We start from the raw sequence: 19,844 nt of genomic DNA, 5'->3' as shown, positions 1-19,844 counted from the left end.
GGGTGTTTGGATAGGGGGCGGGGTACAAGAGGAAAGCTTATATATGGGGTGGATGGCTTGATCTCGCCCGTTAGATCAATCAAGATCAACGGCCTAGAGCTGAAGGTTTAAACGAACGGTGTCGTTTGGCTTAGTATTAGGGTCAAGGTTGGTTCGGGTAGAACGGGTCGGGTTTGTATGTGGGTACGGGGGATATGATGAGGGCCGTTAGATCAGGGTGGCTTGAACGGCTGAGATGAACCATCCCTGAAACGACGTAGTCTTGGTGTTGAACTACGTCGTTTTGATGGCCTGAGGATGGGTCGCTTGGGCTGGCTGATGTGGGTTGCTTTTGGGCCTATTTTTGTTTCATTTCTTGGCCCAAACCAATTTTCATCACTCTTTCTTTTGTTTTCTAATTTTAAAACAAAAATAAAAAATGAAATTAAAACAACCATTAATTTAACACTTAACCCAATTATCACACACATATTAAATATTTAAATAGGTTAAATCACACCCTAGAATAAAAGATGCATATTTTTTGTGAATTTTCTTTTAATGACCGAATTATGGTTTAATTAATTCCTAAATGCACAATTAAATTGTAAATGCGCATGTGACACATATTTTTTTTCATTTTTCTTAATTAAAGTATAAATAAACCTGCACATACAAATACAAACAATACACAAAATTCACGACAAATGCAAACTATCAAAAACTATTTGGGAGTAATTCTTTCATAAGGCAAAAATCACGTGCTTACAATGTCATTAATTTATTCCCGCCTTTCTCCTGCCTCTCTTCTGATTTTTGAAGTCTAAAATGTTAAACCTCTTCTGAACAGACCCATTGCCAAAAAAAACACTTTTTCTATCTTAAACCCAACCAAACCCGATTCTTTTCTTCCAAGCCAAAATCAACCTTGTCTCAAAAATAATCCTTATCTCCAAATATGCCAAAAGTGAACCCAACTCTGTAACTTTCCAAAATCCTAACTCTATCTGAATCAAAACCCCAAGAAGTCTTTGGCAGATTTTGATGGAAGTTTAACTGAAAGGGAACAGAGTAGATTTAATATTCTAGAGCGTGAGGCTAAAATTGTTGCTGGATTTGTGGAAGTCTTGAAGGATGGACAAATTGGTAAATGTGAGAACTGAATGGGGGACCTGATCCCTCAAGTCCTTCTTAGGAAATCAATTTTAATGATGATCTTTTTCTTTTTGAGTTCTGTGTTTAAACGAACTTCCAATCCAGTGATGATAAAGTGGTGTGACCTACTGATGTGATTGTGAAAGAGAGAATAAAGTGAAAAAAATTGGAGAAAAGAAAGTTGACTGAGAAAAATGCAACCGATAATAAGGGTGAACAGATTGAGAAGAAAAAGAGGTAGACATGGCTGCTCAAGGATAGAAAGGATAGTGTAACTGAGGAACTTGGTTCCTTACAAAAGCAAAAGGTTGAGTCATCAGGTTTTGAGAGGTAGAAGACTCTGAAGTCTCAAAAAGCGTTGTTAGGCAGAGTGTTGACTCTGATATTGCTGAAAAATGGAGGAACTTCTTGACATTGTTGAGTTCCAAAAACAGAATCACCTCTTTGTTCCTCCAAGTCCCAAAGTTTATGAAGAAAAAGTAAAAACTTTTATGTTTTATGTGATACTCTGATGCTATATGTGCATGAGACTAAGTTTTTTCTTGATGAGGAGAAGCTTGGGGAGATTCTTGGTGATTTGATTAATGGTTCAGCCTGCTCAAATAGGTAGAGAACCAGGTCCTCGTGGACCCTTGGCAGAATAGAATGCTAAGTTGAAGGGTGAGAATGAAAGATTGAGGAAACAGGTGGAGGAACTGAGAGAGCAGTTGATCATTGATCAAAGGAGAGTGAATGAACGATGGACAAGCTCATCAAGACCTTAGCCCCTTACTTTTCTTCCTGCCTAGTGATCTATGTTTTTCACTCCTTCCAAATTCCGTCGAATTCCTATCTTCTTTTGATCCCTATATTTGATGACATTGGTACTTAGTTGTTTAAATTGTCATATTTTGTATTATTGAAACTACTATACTTTTGTTATAATTACTCTACTATGGGCAATCACTCTATTTTGTGCAATGACATTCACTTGTTGTTCTTGTTATTGTTTATGTTGTGTTGCCTAAATGACATGAGTTAATGTTGCTGAACTTCTTTTTGGTTGCACTTCTTCTGTTATTCTTTTCAATGATGCCAAAAGGGGGAAGTTACATAAGTGTCAACAGGGGGAGGAACAGAATCGAATTGATATGTTGTGTTGTGCATGAAAGATAGCTCTGCTTCGCAGGGGAAATGTTGCTGATAGCAGGTTGATTATAGGTCTGATCCAAAGGGGAACATGTGAGGAATCTAGTTTCAAGGGGAACATCAATTCTAGGTTTGTCATCATCAAAAAGGGAGAAATTGATCTAAGTTATGATGTTTTATGTTTTGATGATTTGCCAAACGTTCTCAAGGAACCAGGTACAAACCAGATATGATCAGTACATGTAAGGAATCTGATTCTCAAGGGGAATATCAATTTGGGGTTTGTCATCATCGAAAAAGGGGAAATTGATAAGTTATGGTATCTTGTGTTTTGATGATTTGCGAAACAATATTGAAGAACCAGTTGTAATCAATTCATTTGGTCTGGTTCTCATGGGGAATATGACTAATTCACAGGGGGAACAATATGGAGATCTAGTTCTTAGGGGGAATATCAATTCTAAGTTTGTCATCATCAAAAAGGAAAAAATTGATAAGTTATGCATCTTTTGTTTTGATGATTTGACAAACTTCATGAGAGAAATAAATAAGGAACCTGATACAATTAGTTCTCTTGCGTTTAGAGTAACCAGTTAGATGTCTGGTTCAATTCTCAACGAAATCAGATAAAGGAACAGCAGAGGGAACATATATGGATCAGCTCCGCTGGTCGTCGTATAGTCAACTCTACAGCTTCAAACATTCTCAAGACTTTAAAATCACAATGTTCCAGTTTGGTATCCAGTTTGCGATATGGCTAAACTCTTCAGAGTCGAAGGAACAGCTGAGGGAACAGGTCCCTACCGGTTTCCGAGGTGACTGTACGAAGTCAACTCTCCAGCTGGAAAGTGCTGCATGCACACGCTACAGTGCAGGAATAGTGCATCACTCACCTTTCTACAGAAAGTTTATTACCTACCTTGCTTACATCATGGTATGTGATGTCACACATGTATTATTAACAACAAGGGAGGTAAAACACAATCACTTGAACACTTGCAAATCAAAAAGGAAATATTCTCTGAAGTACTAGCTACAACCTCTCTCAAGAACAAAGCTGCTGCAACCTCAAGGACCAGATCCAAAGGTTGAAGATATCTTAAGTCCTTAGGTTTGTTGAGTCTTTGTTATTTGTTCTTCATTTGTAACTCCTACTTAGCTTAGTTAGAAGCATTGTGTAGGAAACCCTTTTGTAAATCATAAACCCTTGTGTTTGTATCTTGGCTAGAGTTAGTCGAGTTGTGAAGTCTTTGTAATAGAGTTATTACAATATGGTTTGTAATAATGTTGTTACAAGTTAGTGAGTGATTAAGTCTTTGTAATAGAGTTATTACAAAGTGGCTTGTAATAGTGTAGTTATAAGTTAGTGATGGATTAAGAGGTTAATTCCTAGGTTACAATAGGTTGTAATCTAAAGATTGCTCAGTAGTGAAGTTGAAATCCTACAAGGGTAGGTCATGATTTTTAATCCCGTTGAGCTGGGAGTTTTCCACGTAAAATTCCTCTGTGTTCTTTATTTACTGCCGATTTACTGTGGGAACAAATAGAGAACCTAGTTCCCTATACTGTTTGGTCTTCCAGTCTGTTGCTTACGGTGGGAACTGATAGAGAACCCGGTTCTCTATATAGTTTGGTGGACGCTTAGTTTCTATCAGTTAATAAATTATTTGGATGATATTCCAAGTTTTTTTAATCTTCTTTTTTCCTTTCATCTTCTCTCGCGGCATAAAATTGATTAAGAACGATTTGTGAACCTTCTCTCGCCCCATTTTCTGTTTTAATTTTTTATTGCATCGTCTACTAAAAAAATATTGTGTTCGGTGGAGTTTGAACGACTAACCTATTAATGTAATTAGAAAGCATTGATCTGATATGTCAAGAGTCATGGTTAATCTAGCGTTAATAAATTATTTGGTTGATATTTCAAGTTTTTTTAATCTTCTTTTTCTCCTTTCATCTTCTCTCGCAGCATGAAATTGATTAAGAACGATTTGTGAATCTTCTCTTGCCCCATTTTTTGTTTTAATTTTTTATTGCATCGTCTACTAAAAAAACATTGTGTTCGGTGGAGTTTGAACGACTAATCTATTAATGTAATTAGAGAGCATTGATCTGATATGTCAAGAGTCATGGTTAATCTTGCGTTAGTAAATTATTTGGCTGGTATTCCAAGTTTTTTTAATCTTCCTTTTCTCTTTTTATCTTCTCTCGTGGCATGAAATTGATTAAGAACGATTTGTGAAATCAAATAAATGATAAAATTTCGTGTGATTGATTGGTTCTTTAAAAAGGTATTTAATATTATCCCGAATGAGGTTATTTTGATACATTTCTAAAATGAAAACTCATCGATAAGAGTTGTAGTAATATACCTGAGTTGTGGTTTATTATTAGAAGAATTTGAATGGTATTTTTTTAAATATGATATTGTTAAAGTGAATTGTTAGTCGTTCATTATGTGACACCACTTACAAAATCCTGATAATAATAATTTTCACACACACATACATACATACATATATATATATATATATATATATATAAACACATTCACATACAACAATCATTTATTATGGTAGTTACCTATAATTATTTTTTAGATGACTTGATAATGTTTTTTTTTCTATTTATCAACATATAGAAGGTAATCGTAAAAAATGTAAAAAGAGAGTAGGGGCCAAACTTATCCTTTCAAGAAAGTGACAGGGTCCCACATCACACCCCTCCCAGTGGGTCCCACCTCTTCCTTCTCTCTCCTGCACTTTTTGACAGCTCACTATATATTTAATTATTTTCAGCAACTCTCAATTCTCACAGCATACAACACCAAAAACACTTCAAAAACTACAACATTTTTTATAGAGAGAGAGAGTGGAAAGGTCTGAACTTTTCTTAGGGTTTTTGAGGTGTACCTTTGGTAGCTGCAAGCTAAAAAGGGCTTATCCGTACTTTGTTTTCTCGTGTAGTGTGTAAATTCTTTTTCTGCCAACTTCACAGTTATTTTAGGTAAAAAGTTAGTTACTTTCTTCATTTCCTTTTACCTTGAAATGGGGTTGCTTTGTTTCTGTTCTTTGATCTGTTTTTAGATTCCTCAAAGTTTGGAGCTACCTCACACTATAACTGTTCATTTCAGAATTTTGCTGTTTATCAGTTATTTTGTCCATATTTTTCTATATGTAGGTGTTTTGGTTCAGTTTTTTGTGTAATTTCTTTGTTTTTATAAATTTGCTGGAATTGTTTTTTTCCTGTTTGAAGTAAATTTTAAATGAATTTATAGCTGTTTTGGTTAATGTTGAATTTTGTTCAGTTCCAAAATATTTACTAATGATGGTTTTATGGATGTCTTGAAAAGAAAAAAAAATGTTTTTGTTGTAGATAATGATGCCTAAAAAATAGAGCAGTGGCTCTGTGAAAAATTCTCAACTTTTTGTTTGGATTCTTGATTCCCAATTTGTTTGGAGCACTTTTTTCCTTCACTGATTGAAATGGCATCTTTTATCCCTTGCATTTTCCTTTTTAACTGCCACTGTGTATTGTTTCAGAATAAAATTTTGTTTTACCAAAATCTCAGTTTGGACTCTTGAATCAAGTGAGAATTTATTTTAATACTTTTTTGGATTAGGCACCTCAAGAAATGCTGGATAGGCTTGTATTCTCTTCTTTTTCAATTTGCTTCTCCTTTTTAGTGTCTCCTTTAATGATGCAGATTCTTTTTCCTTGTAACAGTTAGTAGCACAAATTCATTTCTGCTCGAGGGAGAGCAATTTCTATTGCTCAAAAGTATTAACTTTATCAAAAAGTTAAAACTTTGTGCTAGAGGCCTGAAGATTTGTACGCTGTTATTTCATATAAGGAATAACTAGTGGAGAAAAGAAGGTGATGGGTTATACATGTGAATTTTGCGGGGAGCAACGATCAATTGTCTATTGCCGGTCTGATGCAGCTTGCTTGTGTTTGTCGTGTGATCGAAATGTCCATTCTGCAAATGCCCTGTCGCAACGTCATTCTCGGACACTTGTATGTGAAAGATGTAATTCACAACCAGCTATTTTTAGATGCATCGAAGAGAGGATTTCTCTATGCCAAAATTGTGATTGGATAGGTCATGCTAATTCTAGTTCAGGTTCAACACATAAGAGACAAGCACTTAGTTGTTATACTGGGTGTCCTTCCGCGGTAGAGCTCTCTACTATTTGGTCATTTCTATTAGATAACCCTTCAGTAGGAGACTCGACTTGTGAGCAGGGGATGGGTTCAATGAGCATTACTGATTGCCGATCTGGAGATAGCCGAGGTTCTCAAGCAAAGGACAAATCTCAAGATATGTCCGTTGCAGTTGAAGCAAATGATTTTATGGGATCATCTATGCCGAGTCTTGATAACAAGCTACATAATGTGGAACCGCCTGGTGGATCCACAAATTTAACTTGGTCAAAGGTATTCTAAGTTCTCAGAGATGCATTTGTTCAGAAGTAAAGTAACTTAGCTAGATATAATGTGGAAGTGGAAATTAGCTTTCCAATTTTACTCACCAAAAAACATTACTATCCTGTCCTTTGATTGTATAGAACTGAATAGCAATGAGTAAGTCGCTGTTCTTCTGACTATTTTGCTCCTGGCTCTGAAGCTAAGGCTGTCTTGCTCCTCACTTTCCTCACGATGTACCAAGAAACTCAATTTTGGGTTTGCAAGTGCTATATTCCCTTTTTCTCATGCTAAACGGGAGATAAGCGGAGTTCTAAGAGATCCAAATACCAATTGAAGATAAAATTGATATTTGCTATTTTTACCTTTCCATAAAAAAAATTAATATTTGATATTTTCATTTGTCTTCAAACAATGATTCCACATTCTTCCTTGTGCATTCAAATGTTTTGCGTGTTGCATTCCCATAAATTGGCGAAGGATGATTTCGTTCTGCCATGAAATCATTAGATTTGTTAACTCTCTATTTCTTGTCCATTTCCAACAAAGTGAAAAGATGCAGTTTCAAAGAAATTTTCATCTCAAATTTAGTGCATTCCTTTCCTTGAGGACATGCTTTCCTCTGTATCATTTGTTATTTGCCATCTAGGATTATTCTTAACGATGATCACTTCTCTCTTTTTTTCACCTCGGTACATTATTTTTCCAGATCAAGCAACTTTAGCAGATATTGCTTATGTTTTCGTTTTCCAGGAATAGAAGTAGGGGGAGGGGGGATTATAGAGGTTGACTTCTTCCCAAGACCATAAAGATGTCTTTTATCTACTCGAAGCATGGCTGTTTTTCTTTTCCTCACTTGTTGAGAGTTTCTTTTAGCTCGTATCTTTATATACGTTCAGGTGTGCAATTCTGGAACAAAAGGCTCAAATTTATTTGATGATGATCCTTTTTATGATGATTTCAATATGGATGAAGTGGACTTGAGTATTGGAAATTATGAAGAGCTATTTGGTGTTTCTCTTGATAATCCTGATCAGCTGTTTAAGAATGAAGACATTGATGGCTTATTTGGGATGAAGGACATGCCAGTTGCTGAGTCCAGTTGCCAGGGTGACAATGCTGTCGAGGTGGTTCATACTTTATAGAATTACTGCATTGTGTAAACATTATCTACTTTCTCTGTGTTCGTTAACACTAAAATAGACTTATTACGGACTATTAGTTTTTTGACGAGTGAGGTAGGCCATCATTTTTACTGTTGGGTTGACCAAGTACAAATAAATTTGTCTGCTCTTGATGTTTTCTTTCTCTTTTGTTATGAACTAGATAGTGTATCAAATTTTTTTAATTGTTGAAGCATGTTTTGTTCTATTTTTTTATTTTTTTGATAAGGCAAAGATGCTCATTAAATGCATATAATGTTCTTCTATGGTATTTTTGCCTCTTCTCTAGATTTGGGCCTAATTTAACGTGTTTTATAAAGTTAGTTTTCTGGACGTTGTAATTGGTCTTGGCTAGTAGATTTTGTACGCAACGACATACTCCTATTTTTTTTTGTAGAACCTTTGCCTCTGCATTCCACCCCCTCCCAAACTGGACTTTTATCATGGATAAGAGTTGATAGGACAGACTTGTATAAATATTTTGAGATCATCTTATATCTTGTACACTACAACAACAACAACGACCCAGTATAATCCCACAAGTGGGGTCTGAGGAGGGTAATATGTACGCAGACCTTACCCCTACCCCGAAGGATAGAGAGGCTGTTTCCAGGAGACCCTCGGCTCAAAAAAGCAACAGGAGACGATATATTAGTACCATAATAATGCATAATAAAATAACAGCAATTTAAGAGATATGAACTACAGAATACGAAATACGAAATAGATGGCTGGTATAGTAAAAACTAGCAGGTAAAGCCCTGCATCAATAGACGACCAATGGCATTCTTAGTCTAACTCCTAACTGGCTAGTCTCACTCTATTGTGCTGTAGAAATATTCACAACTTTCCCCTAACCTACAACCTTAATGCTCGACCTCCATAATTCCCTGTCAAGGGCCATGTCCTCAGTAATCCTAAGTCGCGTCATGTCCTGTCTGATCACCTCTCCCCAATACTTCTTAGGTCGCCCTCTACCTCTCCGCGTGCCCACTACAGCCAGTCGCTCACACCTCCTCACCGGTGCATCAGTGCTCCTCCTCTGAATGTGCCCGAACCATCTGAGTCTTACTTCCCGCATCTTGTCCTCCATGGGGGCCACGCCCACCTTCTCTCGAATATCTACATTCCTAATCTTATCCATCCTTGTATGCTAGCTTGTCAGGAAACAGTAAGATTCACTTTTTCCTAAGGGTGCATTGAGATGAGTCATGTGTAGGAATATCATAAATTGATCAACTTTGAGTGTTTGGTATTTGTCAAATCAATAACATTAAATCTGATGTCTAATAAGATTGTCTGGTTGCAAAGATTACAATAGTTCCGACTTTCATGATTGGACGTTGAACAGATTAAAAAGATGTGCATACGACTGACTTTTCTCTACATAGTTGTTTCAAAAAACGGATGAACTTAAATCTGTATTTATTTACCAGGGGTCAGCAGTGAGAAGGGTAAATACAGTGCAGCCAGCTTGTAGCAATGCAGCGTCCGAAGAATCCATGATGAGCTGCAAGACAGAACCTGCCCTTTGCTTTGCGAGGCAACAGTCCAACCTCTCAGTTTCAAACCTCACTGGAGAGAGCAGCGCCGGAGATTATCAAGACTGTGGAGCCTCCTCAATGCTTCTCATGGGAGAGCCACCTTGGTGTTCCCCATGTCCTGAAATTTCAATGCCATCAACTAGTCGGAGTGATGCTGTTTTACGCTACAAGGAAAAGAAGAAGACACGCCAGTAAGTTTTCTTTTAATAAGTATATCAAAAAGCTATTTTGGTAATTGTGCACTCCCTGGTTTGACACAAAGCACCAGAATTTCTTTTGGCATATTATTCATCCTCAAATTTTCCTCATTTTATTTCAAGTCCTTCTATCCAACACTAAAATAGGAATAAACTCTGCCCACCATTGAGATTTCGTGGCCGTGTAGGTTATATATACCATGGTTCAAGAAGCTTTGTTTCGGTTGTAGGCTTTTCACTTGTTCTCTTTTCACCTTTTTTTATAACTTCCTTTTTACAGATTTGATAAGCGAGTAAGATATGCTTCTCGCAAGGCAAGAGCAGATGTGAGAAGGCGTGTGAAGGGACGGTTTGTCAAGGCTGGTGATGCTTATGACTATGATCCGCTGAGCGAGACCAGAAGCTATTGATTGTGAAAAAATTTACCAATACATATAAGAAGAAAAATGGACAGTTTAAGTGGGGAAAATTAGGTTGAGGTTTCAAGCAAATGGATGAAAGGATGCTGTGTTTATTGTTGCAATGACAAAGAGTAGGTTGTTTCTCAGGACATTACAATGTTTCCAATCAAGGAAGCTGGATCCAGAAAGCAGATTTCTCTGCTGCTACTCCTCTCAAGGTTCAACTTCATCATCCAAAAAGGAAAAAAAATGAACGTGCAGTCGTTTTGTCAATCATGTTAAGAGAGCTGCAGAGAAAGAGCTCCAGAAACCAATTAAGATTTGCTTTCTCGATTGTGTTTATGTTGCATGTCGACAACTCTGGGTTTCCTCTAGCTTGCTTCTGTTCTTACAACTCTAACTAGGTGGCTTTAACACATTTTAAGTCCCCACAAGTTCAGCTGTCGTTTAAGGTCTAAGAACTGAGATCCCTTGGCTGTTTGTAACTCTGTCATGGATACTATAGCCAGTGTATAGAAGATAAAGAGATACAATGAGCAACACATTTTAAATCCCCACAGATTCATCTGTCCTTTTAGGTTTAAGGGCTGAGATTATTCCTTGGCTATTATGTAATACTGTCATGTATATTATTAGCCAGTGTGTAGAAGATAAGAAGATACAATGAGGTCTCCATATGATAGATGTATGTACCTTGTTTTGTAATTTTTTCATTTATTGTCCTATGAAATGTATAACATATTGGAGGAATACTGTATATTGTGGAAACCATTTTCTGGTCATTATGTAATAATCATAATGTGCATCTACGACCTTATTCTTTCTTGAATATTGTGATGGATTTGCCTCGAAATTTAGCTGGTTAAATGGAGTATGGATATAAAATGTCATGTTCTGTCGTTGGAAAAAGAAAAAGGGCAGCCCGGCACTAAGTTTCCGCTATGCGCAGGGTCCGAGTAAGAGTTAGCAAGAAGCTGTTTCCACAGCGTGAACACGTGACCTAGGAGGTCACATGACAACAAATTTCCAGTTACCCAAAGCTCCCCTTCATGTTGTCTTATTAGATTCTTACGTGTTGAAAAAATATGGCCAAATACATATACGGTCCATTAAACTTGGTCCAATTTTTTATTTTGGTATTTTAACTCAATCTTATTCCATTTTGGTCCTCCAATTCCATTTCTTTTGTTCCACTTTGACACAAAAGCTGACTAGATTCCATGTGTGATTTGCCTCACCCTTGTAGGCGCGTGAGAGCCATTTTGAAGCCAAATTTCATACTTCAAACATAGAGGCGGATCCATAATTTAAATCCTATGGATTCAATTTTAATGTTTTTAACATTGAACCCATTATATTTTTAAAGTTATGTGTTTATATCTATTTTTTTTACAATTTTAATGAATTTTTACATACAATTTTTTACTTCGCGTCGAAAGTTATGGGTTCAATTGAACCTGTAGTTATTACTGAAAATATATATAAAAAAATATTTTTTCCACGAGAGGGGGGCAGAAAAAACGAAAATAATAATAATTTGAAATTACAAAAAAAAATGCGGGGGGTGGGGGGCGGCAATGGGGTGGGGGTAGCAGCTGGGTATTTGTCCGCGCTGCATTTTTACCTGGGATAAAAGTTTTTGTGTCAAAGTGGAACAAAAGAACCCATTATATTTTTAAATGTTATGGGTTTATATCTATTTTTTTTTTACAATTTTGATAAATTTTTACATACAAATTTTTACTCCGCGTCAAAAGTTATGGGTTCAGTTGAACTCGTAGTTACTACTGAAAATATATATAAAAAATATTTTTTCCCCGGGATGTGGGTAGAAAAAACGAAAAATTTGAAATTACAAAAAAAAAGTAAAAAAAAATTGCGGGGTGGGGAGGTGGGGGTGGGGAGGGTAGCAACTGGGTATTTGCACGCACTGCATTTTTACCTGAGAGAAATTTTTTTGTGTCAAAGTGGAACAAAAGAAATGGGGTTGGAGTGCCAAAATGGAACAAGGCTGAGTTAAAGTGCCAAAATGAAAAATTGAGCAAGTTTAATAGTCTGTATATGTATTTGGTCATGATTTAACTTTTCTTAAGACGTAAAATATCTCAAAACAAAGGCAGTTTGTCAAAATGACTACTCCCTCCGGTCCACAATAAGTGACTTTTTTGTCTTTGGCACACTCCTTAATAAAATACAAACTTCTAGAAAACAAATAAGTATTTTGACTAAATTACCCTTAATTAAATTTTGGATATTGTTAACTTGACACACTGTGATATGTAAATAGGGGCATATTTGAAAAACTATAGTTAATTCATTCTTGATTATGTTAAAAGACCAAAAAATCACTTATTATGAACCCGGGGAGTAATAACTAAGACATTAGAGTGTTTATTTTATTTTGATACACAAGGTTCATCCTTAATGTAGCAAGGGACAGTTTTTCAGCTAAACATGTTTAGATTAAATGATTTTGCCAACAAAAGATGAGGGAAATTTGACAGAGCAGTAGTATCCCAACTTATAAAAGCTAAACTATATTTGGTTAAACAATTCTTGACAATGCTGCTATGCAAAGTGAGTCCACAGACCACACTCCACAGTGCCAAATCGGCCTAGCCGAACCAGTAATAGAACAACTACATTTCAATCACAAACAAGTTGAAATCGGCTATATGAATCCTAACTTCGCCATGTAAGCTCAACATATGTAGCATCCCAGCTTTATAAAGACAATATCTTTGGTTACACGATCTTGGAAAACACAAGACAACACAACGTGATTCCGCATTGTAAATCAACCTTGTTGAATACTGGGATAATGTTACAGACCAGTTATATCCCCACTAGCAGGAAGAATGGATAACAAATAAAGAGAATTCAGAAATAATATCTTAAAAGTCATATCTTAAAGAGGATTGCATAAGCCAGGATAAAACTTCCTCTTTAATATAAATAAATAGCATCAGCTAACAACAGGAGGATCTCTGTACAGTCAAAGAAAGTTGCTCCAGCATTAATTTGACTATCCCTAGGCATCCACTTCCCTGCATTGAAGATATAATTCTCTCTGTGTTCGACATCCCAGTATGCTTGAAGCAGATAGTTGAACATCAAACTTTCAGTGAACTTATTCATCATCAGATGAATCTGCATCAGCCGGCACCCTCAGGTCGTCTGCGACAGTTGTGTCCTGCATGAACATCAGATGACATTGATCATTTGCAAAGAGGGAGACTGAGGTTATCTCTCGGTAATTGCAGAATTTAAGTAAGTTATCCTTACCGCATTCTTATCCCAGTCTTTTAACTTGGGGTTAGTCAACATGTAACTATCACGTAGAGGAGCCCATGAGGGACCTTCATCATTCGATGCACCAGCCTGTATGAAATTAAGCTACATAATAAGAAAAGAAGGCAAACATTGTATGACTGGGCTGCATGGTTGAATATTGAAAACGTTTCTTTTTTCTTTTATTTTATTTTTTTGTTTGGATAAGAACTTGAAAAATATCTACTCCGCCATGTTCAAGTTGTTTTTGCCTTCTGTTCACAAAATAGTTGGTAATTCCTACTTTTAAATAATTGTTTCTGTTGAAACACCGCTAATAAATCACATTATCAGATACGTTGTTTCCTATATATGAGTAACTCATTCAACTATGAAGCAAATTTGACAAGGGAAAAATGAAAAAGAAAAAAAGCAACCAGAGGCAACATGAAAATTCTCTCTTTTCTGATACGAGCCAACATGGTTTCTCTTTCCCACCCGACTCCCCCAAAAAAAATGCAGTAGCCCAAGATAAGATACTAAATGAAATGACGTTACAAAATAATTAAAGAAATTTTCCCAAATGATCATAATGCTTAGTTGAGAGAGAGAGTTGACCTTTGACCCAGCCGCAACTGTTTGTGATGGTGTCTTGCCCAATTCGGAGAAAAAGACTTCTCTCCGTCTCTTCTTTATTACTACACATCAGAAAATAGAAGTTATTGTACGGGATACAATATAAAAGTTCTTAAGGTTAATCTTATCTGAACTATTCCAAATTGAATTATCAAGAATTTGTTATCAATTGCAATTATAAAGATAAAAATGGCAGTTTCCCATCATAAAAAGAATATTTACCGTAATCAAAAGATAAAATAAGGTAATTAATTCCATTACAAGCTTCTTACTTCTATCATGTAAACGGTAAAACGGCATGTGCGGAGTTCACTTCCCCTCGATACTAACAGCATATGATAAACTGAGTGACACTAGGATAACATCGGTATTTAGGGCATTACTCTATGTTTTTACCATAGCTTTAAATTACAAATGAGAATCTGTAGCAGGCTATATACCTTATTGCACGAAAAAGAGATAGTATTCTTGATGGTTATGTTTCATTAGTGCATGTGAAAAACAAAAGAAAGTAAGACGGAAAATTTGAATAAATGCAAGGTACAAATTTCACCATTCAATCTTTATTATCATGGCCAGATAGAGAAGGAAAATTGAATTTCACTAAGCTAGTATGTGTTCTTTTCCTATCTGCTCTGTAGTTTAAACGCCTTTTCACGAAGTACTATAAGCACTCTTCAACTGCGTGAAAACCAAAAACGCGTTGATTGCTATTGTTCATTTATATATCTCAACACAGTCCGACACGTGTAATCTGATTAAAGGATTCACACGTGGACTTATGAGTGTGAGACTGGGCTTGTCGAAAATCAGTTCCGATACCCGGTGAAAGAATATATCCAACCTAAACCTTAACGTAATAGGTGGAGTGACCCAAGACATTTATAGACGTCTTTGAAAGCACCTATATAGGGAATCTGGGACTTAGTGTAACTCAGCGAAAGCAACAGAACAACCCCTTATGATCTCGCAATGCAAGTTATTTCACTTGGGAATAAGAATTTGAAAGATCCTACTCAAGAACAGCATGAGCACCGACATTAGGAATTTGATATCGGACACTGAATACCAAATAATTTTTCCAACAGAATCTCCAAGTTTTGCACTAAGATCAGATTACCAGTCCAACATGCAGGATGCTGCGATTGGAAGAAGAAAATGCCATTCACTGCCTTGGGATTATCCCTTGTCCGAACATGGTTAATGAAAATACAACTAATCAACTTAGCAAGGAAAATGTTAAACTTCTCTGATGGAGGAAGATGGAGAGGATGATTAGAGGTCAAAGCACACAAAGACAAATCAAATCTTCTAAATAATATTTCCCTTCCTCTTACTTTGTAAATTGTACAAGAATTACCAACAGAGGAACAATAGCAACCATTCAAAAATTAAAGAACTAATCACATCATCAATACGTCGGCATTCTGTCCTTACCTTTCTCATCTTTTGACCTTGAGCGATTTAGGCCTTTTTGAGCATGTTGTGCTTTGTTAACCTGTATCACATAAGCAGTTATATTTGAGCTAGCTGAAAGTAGCATAAAACTTTTTATAAAACAGAAGTATCAACTTTGAAATGTGTACTGCAACTTACAGCATTGAATAACTTGACCACTGATATTCCCACGATGACCATAAAAAGAAAAAGAACCAAGTTAGTTAGAGGTCTGATAGAAAGCTTCTTAATGCATTTGCAATTCTATTATAAATTCCAAAATATATATATATAGTTGAGTACCTCCCTTTGTTGCAACTCCTATTAGAAACTTTTCATGGGAGTCCAAATAATTTGCAGGTTTCACATGTCCCTTTTCTCCTATCTTTCGCACAGATATCAAAGTTAAGAATACGACCATTAATACATTGAACATGGGAGATTAAGTTATTCAAAAAACTTAACAATTAAACGAAACTAGATATATATACCAAGTGTTTCTCCTTTTTTGCTTCCCCCTTAACCTTTCGTTCTACTTCTTCTTCAGCAAGCTTCTCAGCAACAAGCTTCTTGTGTGCTGATAAGACGGGGCCCTGCAGGTTATTTACCATTAGTTTCTCCAAGCAATTCCTATCCTCAGTTAGTATGAGCTTCAAATGCTTTTAAGTTTTAACCTATGAGTTCATCAACATCCGGCTTATTTTCTAGTAATCAAATACAACAACAAACCAGTGGAATCTCACAAGTGGGGTCTGGGGAGGGCAACGTGTAAGCAGAGCTTACCCCTACTCCTCTGGAGTAGAGAGGCTATTTCTGATAGACTTATTTTCTAGTAATCGAACTATTGTATTATAAAAGGCGTAGAAAAAGTCTTTTTCTCTTGAAACAAAATGTTTTTTTTTCCACCGTAGTTGTTTTGTCCCTCGACCAAATCCGAACACTCACAAAAAAAACTAGTTCCTCTAAAACCACATCCAAACACTAATATAAAAACAAACCAATTTTTTATTTTATTTCGAGGCCTGAAAAATAAAGAAGCATAACATGATGCACACCAATTATGTTTTCCTCCGAAACATGAAATTATAACAAGGCATATGAACAAAAAACTTATGGACAAAGCAAGTTGCTCACCAATATATCATCAGAAGCAGACTTCTTCAATATCTTCTTGAATGCCAATCTGAATGCTCTACAACCATCTATAAACCTAGTAATCCCCGGCTGAATTTCTCCATCTTCATCTTCGGATACTTCAATTTCCTCATTACCATCCTCTCCTCCGTCATCATCCACCCATTCCTCTTCAAAATCATCCTCCTTTTTACCATATGATGTGAATTTACCTCGACTTACAGGGGCACGCTCCCGAATATCAATATTATCATCATCATTATCATTATCATCCTCATTATCAGAGTTATAATCTCTTGCTCTCTTCTCAAAAAGCTTCTTCATTTTCTTGTCTACTTTGGCCCTTCTTTCATTAAATGGTACACCCTTTTGCTTCTTCTTTGCCTTACCCCCTTTCTTATTGTGCCCCATATTTTTTCTTTTCCTTACTAACATTTTTCCAGCTTCCCTAACTGACTGCAATTCTTCCGCCATAATTTCAATCTTGTTTCTTACACGGATTAAGCTGCAGAATCAGATAATTCGGTCAATCTTAAGCACAGTAAGGGCGGCTCTAGGATAAAGGCAGGCGAAACCCTTGCCTTAGAAGCCCCAAATATTTAAGTACTATATAATTATATACTATTAGTTAATAAAAAAATCAATTTTATATTTTTAAAATTTTGGTAGAAATAGGTTTGAATGAGTTACTCCCTTGTTTTTTTTTTTTTTTTGGGATTGTTTTTAAATATATTAATAAATTCATCTTTTAATATTAATTAGCAATGAAATTGAATATATTGATATTTACTATCTCTTCACATTTTTTTCATTTTATTTTATATTTGACATAATGTCATATTGGGATTTGGGATGTGATGATTAGCAACTCTCGGAACTGAAGCAACTAGCAGAATTCTTTGTGAGCATCGGAAACTATTTCAAATTTTCAGCAAAAAATCTCAATTTGTCATATAATTTCAATTTAAAAACGTTAGTGAATTATAAAATGGAGCTAAAAAATTTTAACATTTCCTCTCTAGTTCTTTATTTTACAAAAATAATTAACATGAATTATAGGAGATGAAATGAACATCATATTTTATAACAAGTAGTACGTGGACTATTGAGAGATGGATGAATCCAATTGCATTGGAAAATAAGTATAACACATACTCCAACACTATTTACTTCAAGGCAATTTTGAAAATAAAAATTAATTCACTCTTGAAATCTGAAAAAATCAAATATTTTAGACCACAAAAAATGGCAAAAAAATCAGATAAAGTGGACGGAGGGAGTAATATGATAAATCTTTTCTCTTATTAAATTAAAGAATATATCTACCTTTTTAACAATTTTACTTTTCTTCTATGTATACTTTTTTTTTTCATGTTTCTCACGATTTTACTTTCTAATTTTAACTCAAATTCTCTAAATTAGCTATTCATTTTGGCACATTCATACGTCAAAAAGTAAATTCTTTTGTATCTCTTTTTTTAACTAAGAAATTTTTCAAGCAAGTGTCCCATGTTAGAAAAAAAAACTCGATGAGTAATGTGCTCACCCCTTTATCATTTTCACTTAATACCATATTTTTGTATAGAGGAGAATTTAATATCATGACGTGCGTCTATTCGACACATCATGCATATGCGTTGCGCTCTCACATTAGGCATTCTTAGAGTCTTATTATTCTATGGATTTATGAAAAAAGTTGAAGGGTTTTTTGATATATTTTAATTTTGTCACCAATTTCATTGAGAGCATCGTCACACGAATATGTTGTTCAACCAATTTCATTCACATTTGTTAATTGAATGGCACATTCACTGTTTTTAGTGTTCTTGTCATTGTTGTCTTGTATTAATTGGAACTCTATAAAATTTAATTGAGAAACTCAAAAATGGATGGGTGGCTCAAGAGCGAGGCTAGTAAAACTTTGATTTAGGCCCTCGAGATTTTGAAGCCCAAAAAATTTTTAATTGTGAATTTTATGATTTTATTTTAACTTAGATAATATTAAAGTTTGCAGAAAAAAAAGAAAGTATAAAAAATTTACATAACAAAGAAAGAAAAAGAGATTGTCTATTATTTAACAGTAAAATACTTTAGAACCTTGAATTAAACTACTTATATTTTCATATTGGTAAATATAATTTTTTACAACAATATCAAATGAATCAAATTTATAAATACATGCCTATTTTATTTACTCAAATTATCTTTTACTACTATAAATAATATTATTACTATGTAATGTTAAAGGCTTTATATCATTTAAGAATATTATATTATAACAACAAGCTAGAAAAAATAGTAATAATAGTTTTTTTGCATATGTATGTGTGCATACATATATGAATTCTAGCATAAAAAAGCATAAGACATTTTATTAAAATTTGGCTTTAGGCCACTAATTTTATTGGGTCAATCTTAAGCACACACAAACACAATCAAACTATAATAATACATAACTATAATATAAATAAACATAAACATGAATTACCAAAAATAAGAAATTTACTTGAGAAGTGAGTTACTTTGTGCGAAGAGGACAAGGAGAAAGTAGGGTGTTAGTTTGAAGCTGCAATATTATGGTTTAACGTTTAGATGGATACCGGTTATAGGAGCTGAAAAGGCTCGTCCGTTAACAATTCGGGCTTGGACTGAAATTTTAAATACTCAAACTTACTCCAAACTTTTGTTGTAATTACGCACATCCCTCTAATTACGCCAATTTCTTTTAGTTTATATAACCCACCAAGCCATCTTGGGGTGGGGCCTAGGTAACTAGAGGTCACCTTAGAGAGGGAGGCCGATCAGGTGGCGGTCAAGCCCGATTCTATGCTATTACTACCAGACCAGGTGTTGTTGCTTCAGATGCGGTGATCACATGTATTGCCTTAGTATGCCATAGGGATGCCTCTATATAATTTGACCTAGGTTCCTCTTATTCATATGTGTCATCTTATTTTGCTCATTATCTTGATATGCCCCGTGAGTCCTTAGTTTCATCTGTTCATGTATCTACGCCCGTGGGCGATACTATTATTGTAGATCATGATTGGAGACTAGAGTTGATCTCTTACTGTTTAGTATGGTTGATTTCGACGTGATTTTGGGTATGGATTGGTTGTCTCCATGTCATTCTATTCTGGATTGTCACGCTAAGACCGTAATGTTGGCGATACCGGGGTTGCCAATGATCGAGTTGAGAGGTTCTCTAGATTATGTTTCCAGCAGAGTGATTTCCTATTTGAAGGCCCAACAGATAGTTGGGAAGGGTTTTTATCTTACTTGGCCTTTGTGAGGGATGTTGGTGCCGATACTCATACTATTGATTTTGTTCCGGTGGTGCGAAATTTTTCGGATTTGTTTTCGGCAACCTGTGAG

General features: G+C 35.4%; 2 protein-coding genes across 2 annotated transcripts; one reads left to right on the top strand and one right to left on the bottom strand.

The window, feature by feature from the left end:
• The first annotated feature begins 5,075 nt into the window (after nt 1-5,075).
• LOC107784301 (zinc finger protein CONSTANS-LIKE 9-like) lies at nt 5,076-10,797 on the top strand. Its single transcript, XM_016605410.2, has 5 exons — nt 5,076-5,268; nt 5,989-6,699; nt 7,587-7,814; nt 9,287-9,585; nt 9,872-10,797. Exons 2-5 carry the CDS (start codon nt 6,142-6,144, stop codon nt 9,999-10,001), a joined length of 1,215 nt encoding a protein of 404 aa, XP_016460896.1. The 5' UTR covers nt 5,076-5,268; nt 5,989-6,141; the 3' UTR covers nt 10,002-10,797.
• A 1,978-nt stretch (nt 10,798-12,775) lies between these two features.
• LOC107784302 (uncharacterized) lies at nt 12,776-17,089 on the bottom strand. Its single transcript, XM_016605413.2, has 8 exons — nt 16,470-17,089; nt 15,827-15,928; nt 15,639-15,720; nt 15,495-15,514; nt 15,336-15,396; nt 13,881-13,960; nt 13,278-13,373; nt 12,776-13,185 (listed from the first exon to the last, which is right to left on the bottom strand). Exons 1-8 carry the CDS (start codon nt 16,941-16,943, stop codon nt 13,123-13,125), a joined length of 978 nt encoding a protein of 325 aa, XP_016460899.1. The 5' UTR covers nt 16,944-17,089; the 3' UTR covers nt 12,776-13,122.
• Nucleotides 17,090-19,844: the final 2,755 nt, after the last annotated feature.

Source organism: Nicotiana tabacum, chromosome 10, assembly GCF_000715075.1.
Source record: "Nicotiana tabacum cultivar K326 chromosome 10, ASM71507v2, whole genome shotgun sequence".
Taxonomy (NCBI): Eukaryota; Viridiplantae; Streptophyta; class Magnoliopsida; order Solanales; family Solanaceae; genus Nicotiana; species Nicotiana tabacum.
The sequence above is the reverse complement of the archived record's forward strand: the minus strand, read 5'-3'. Positions and strand labels throughout refer to the sequence as shown.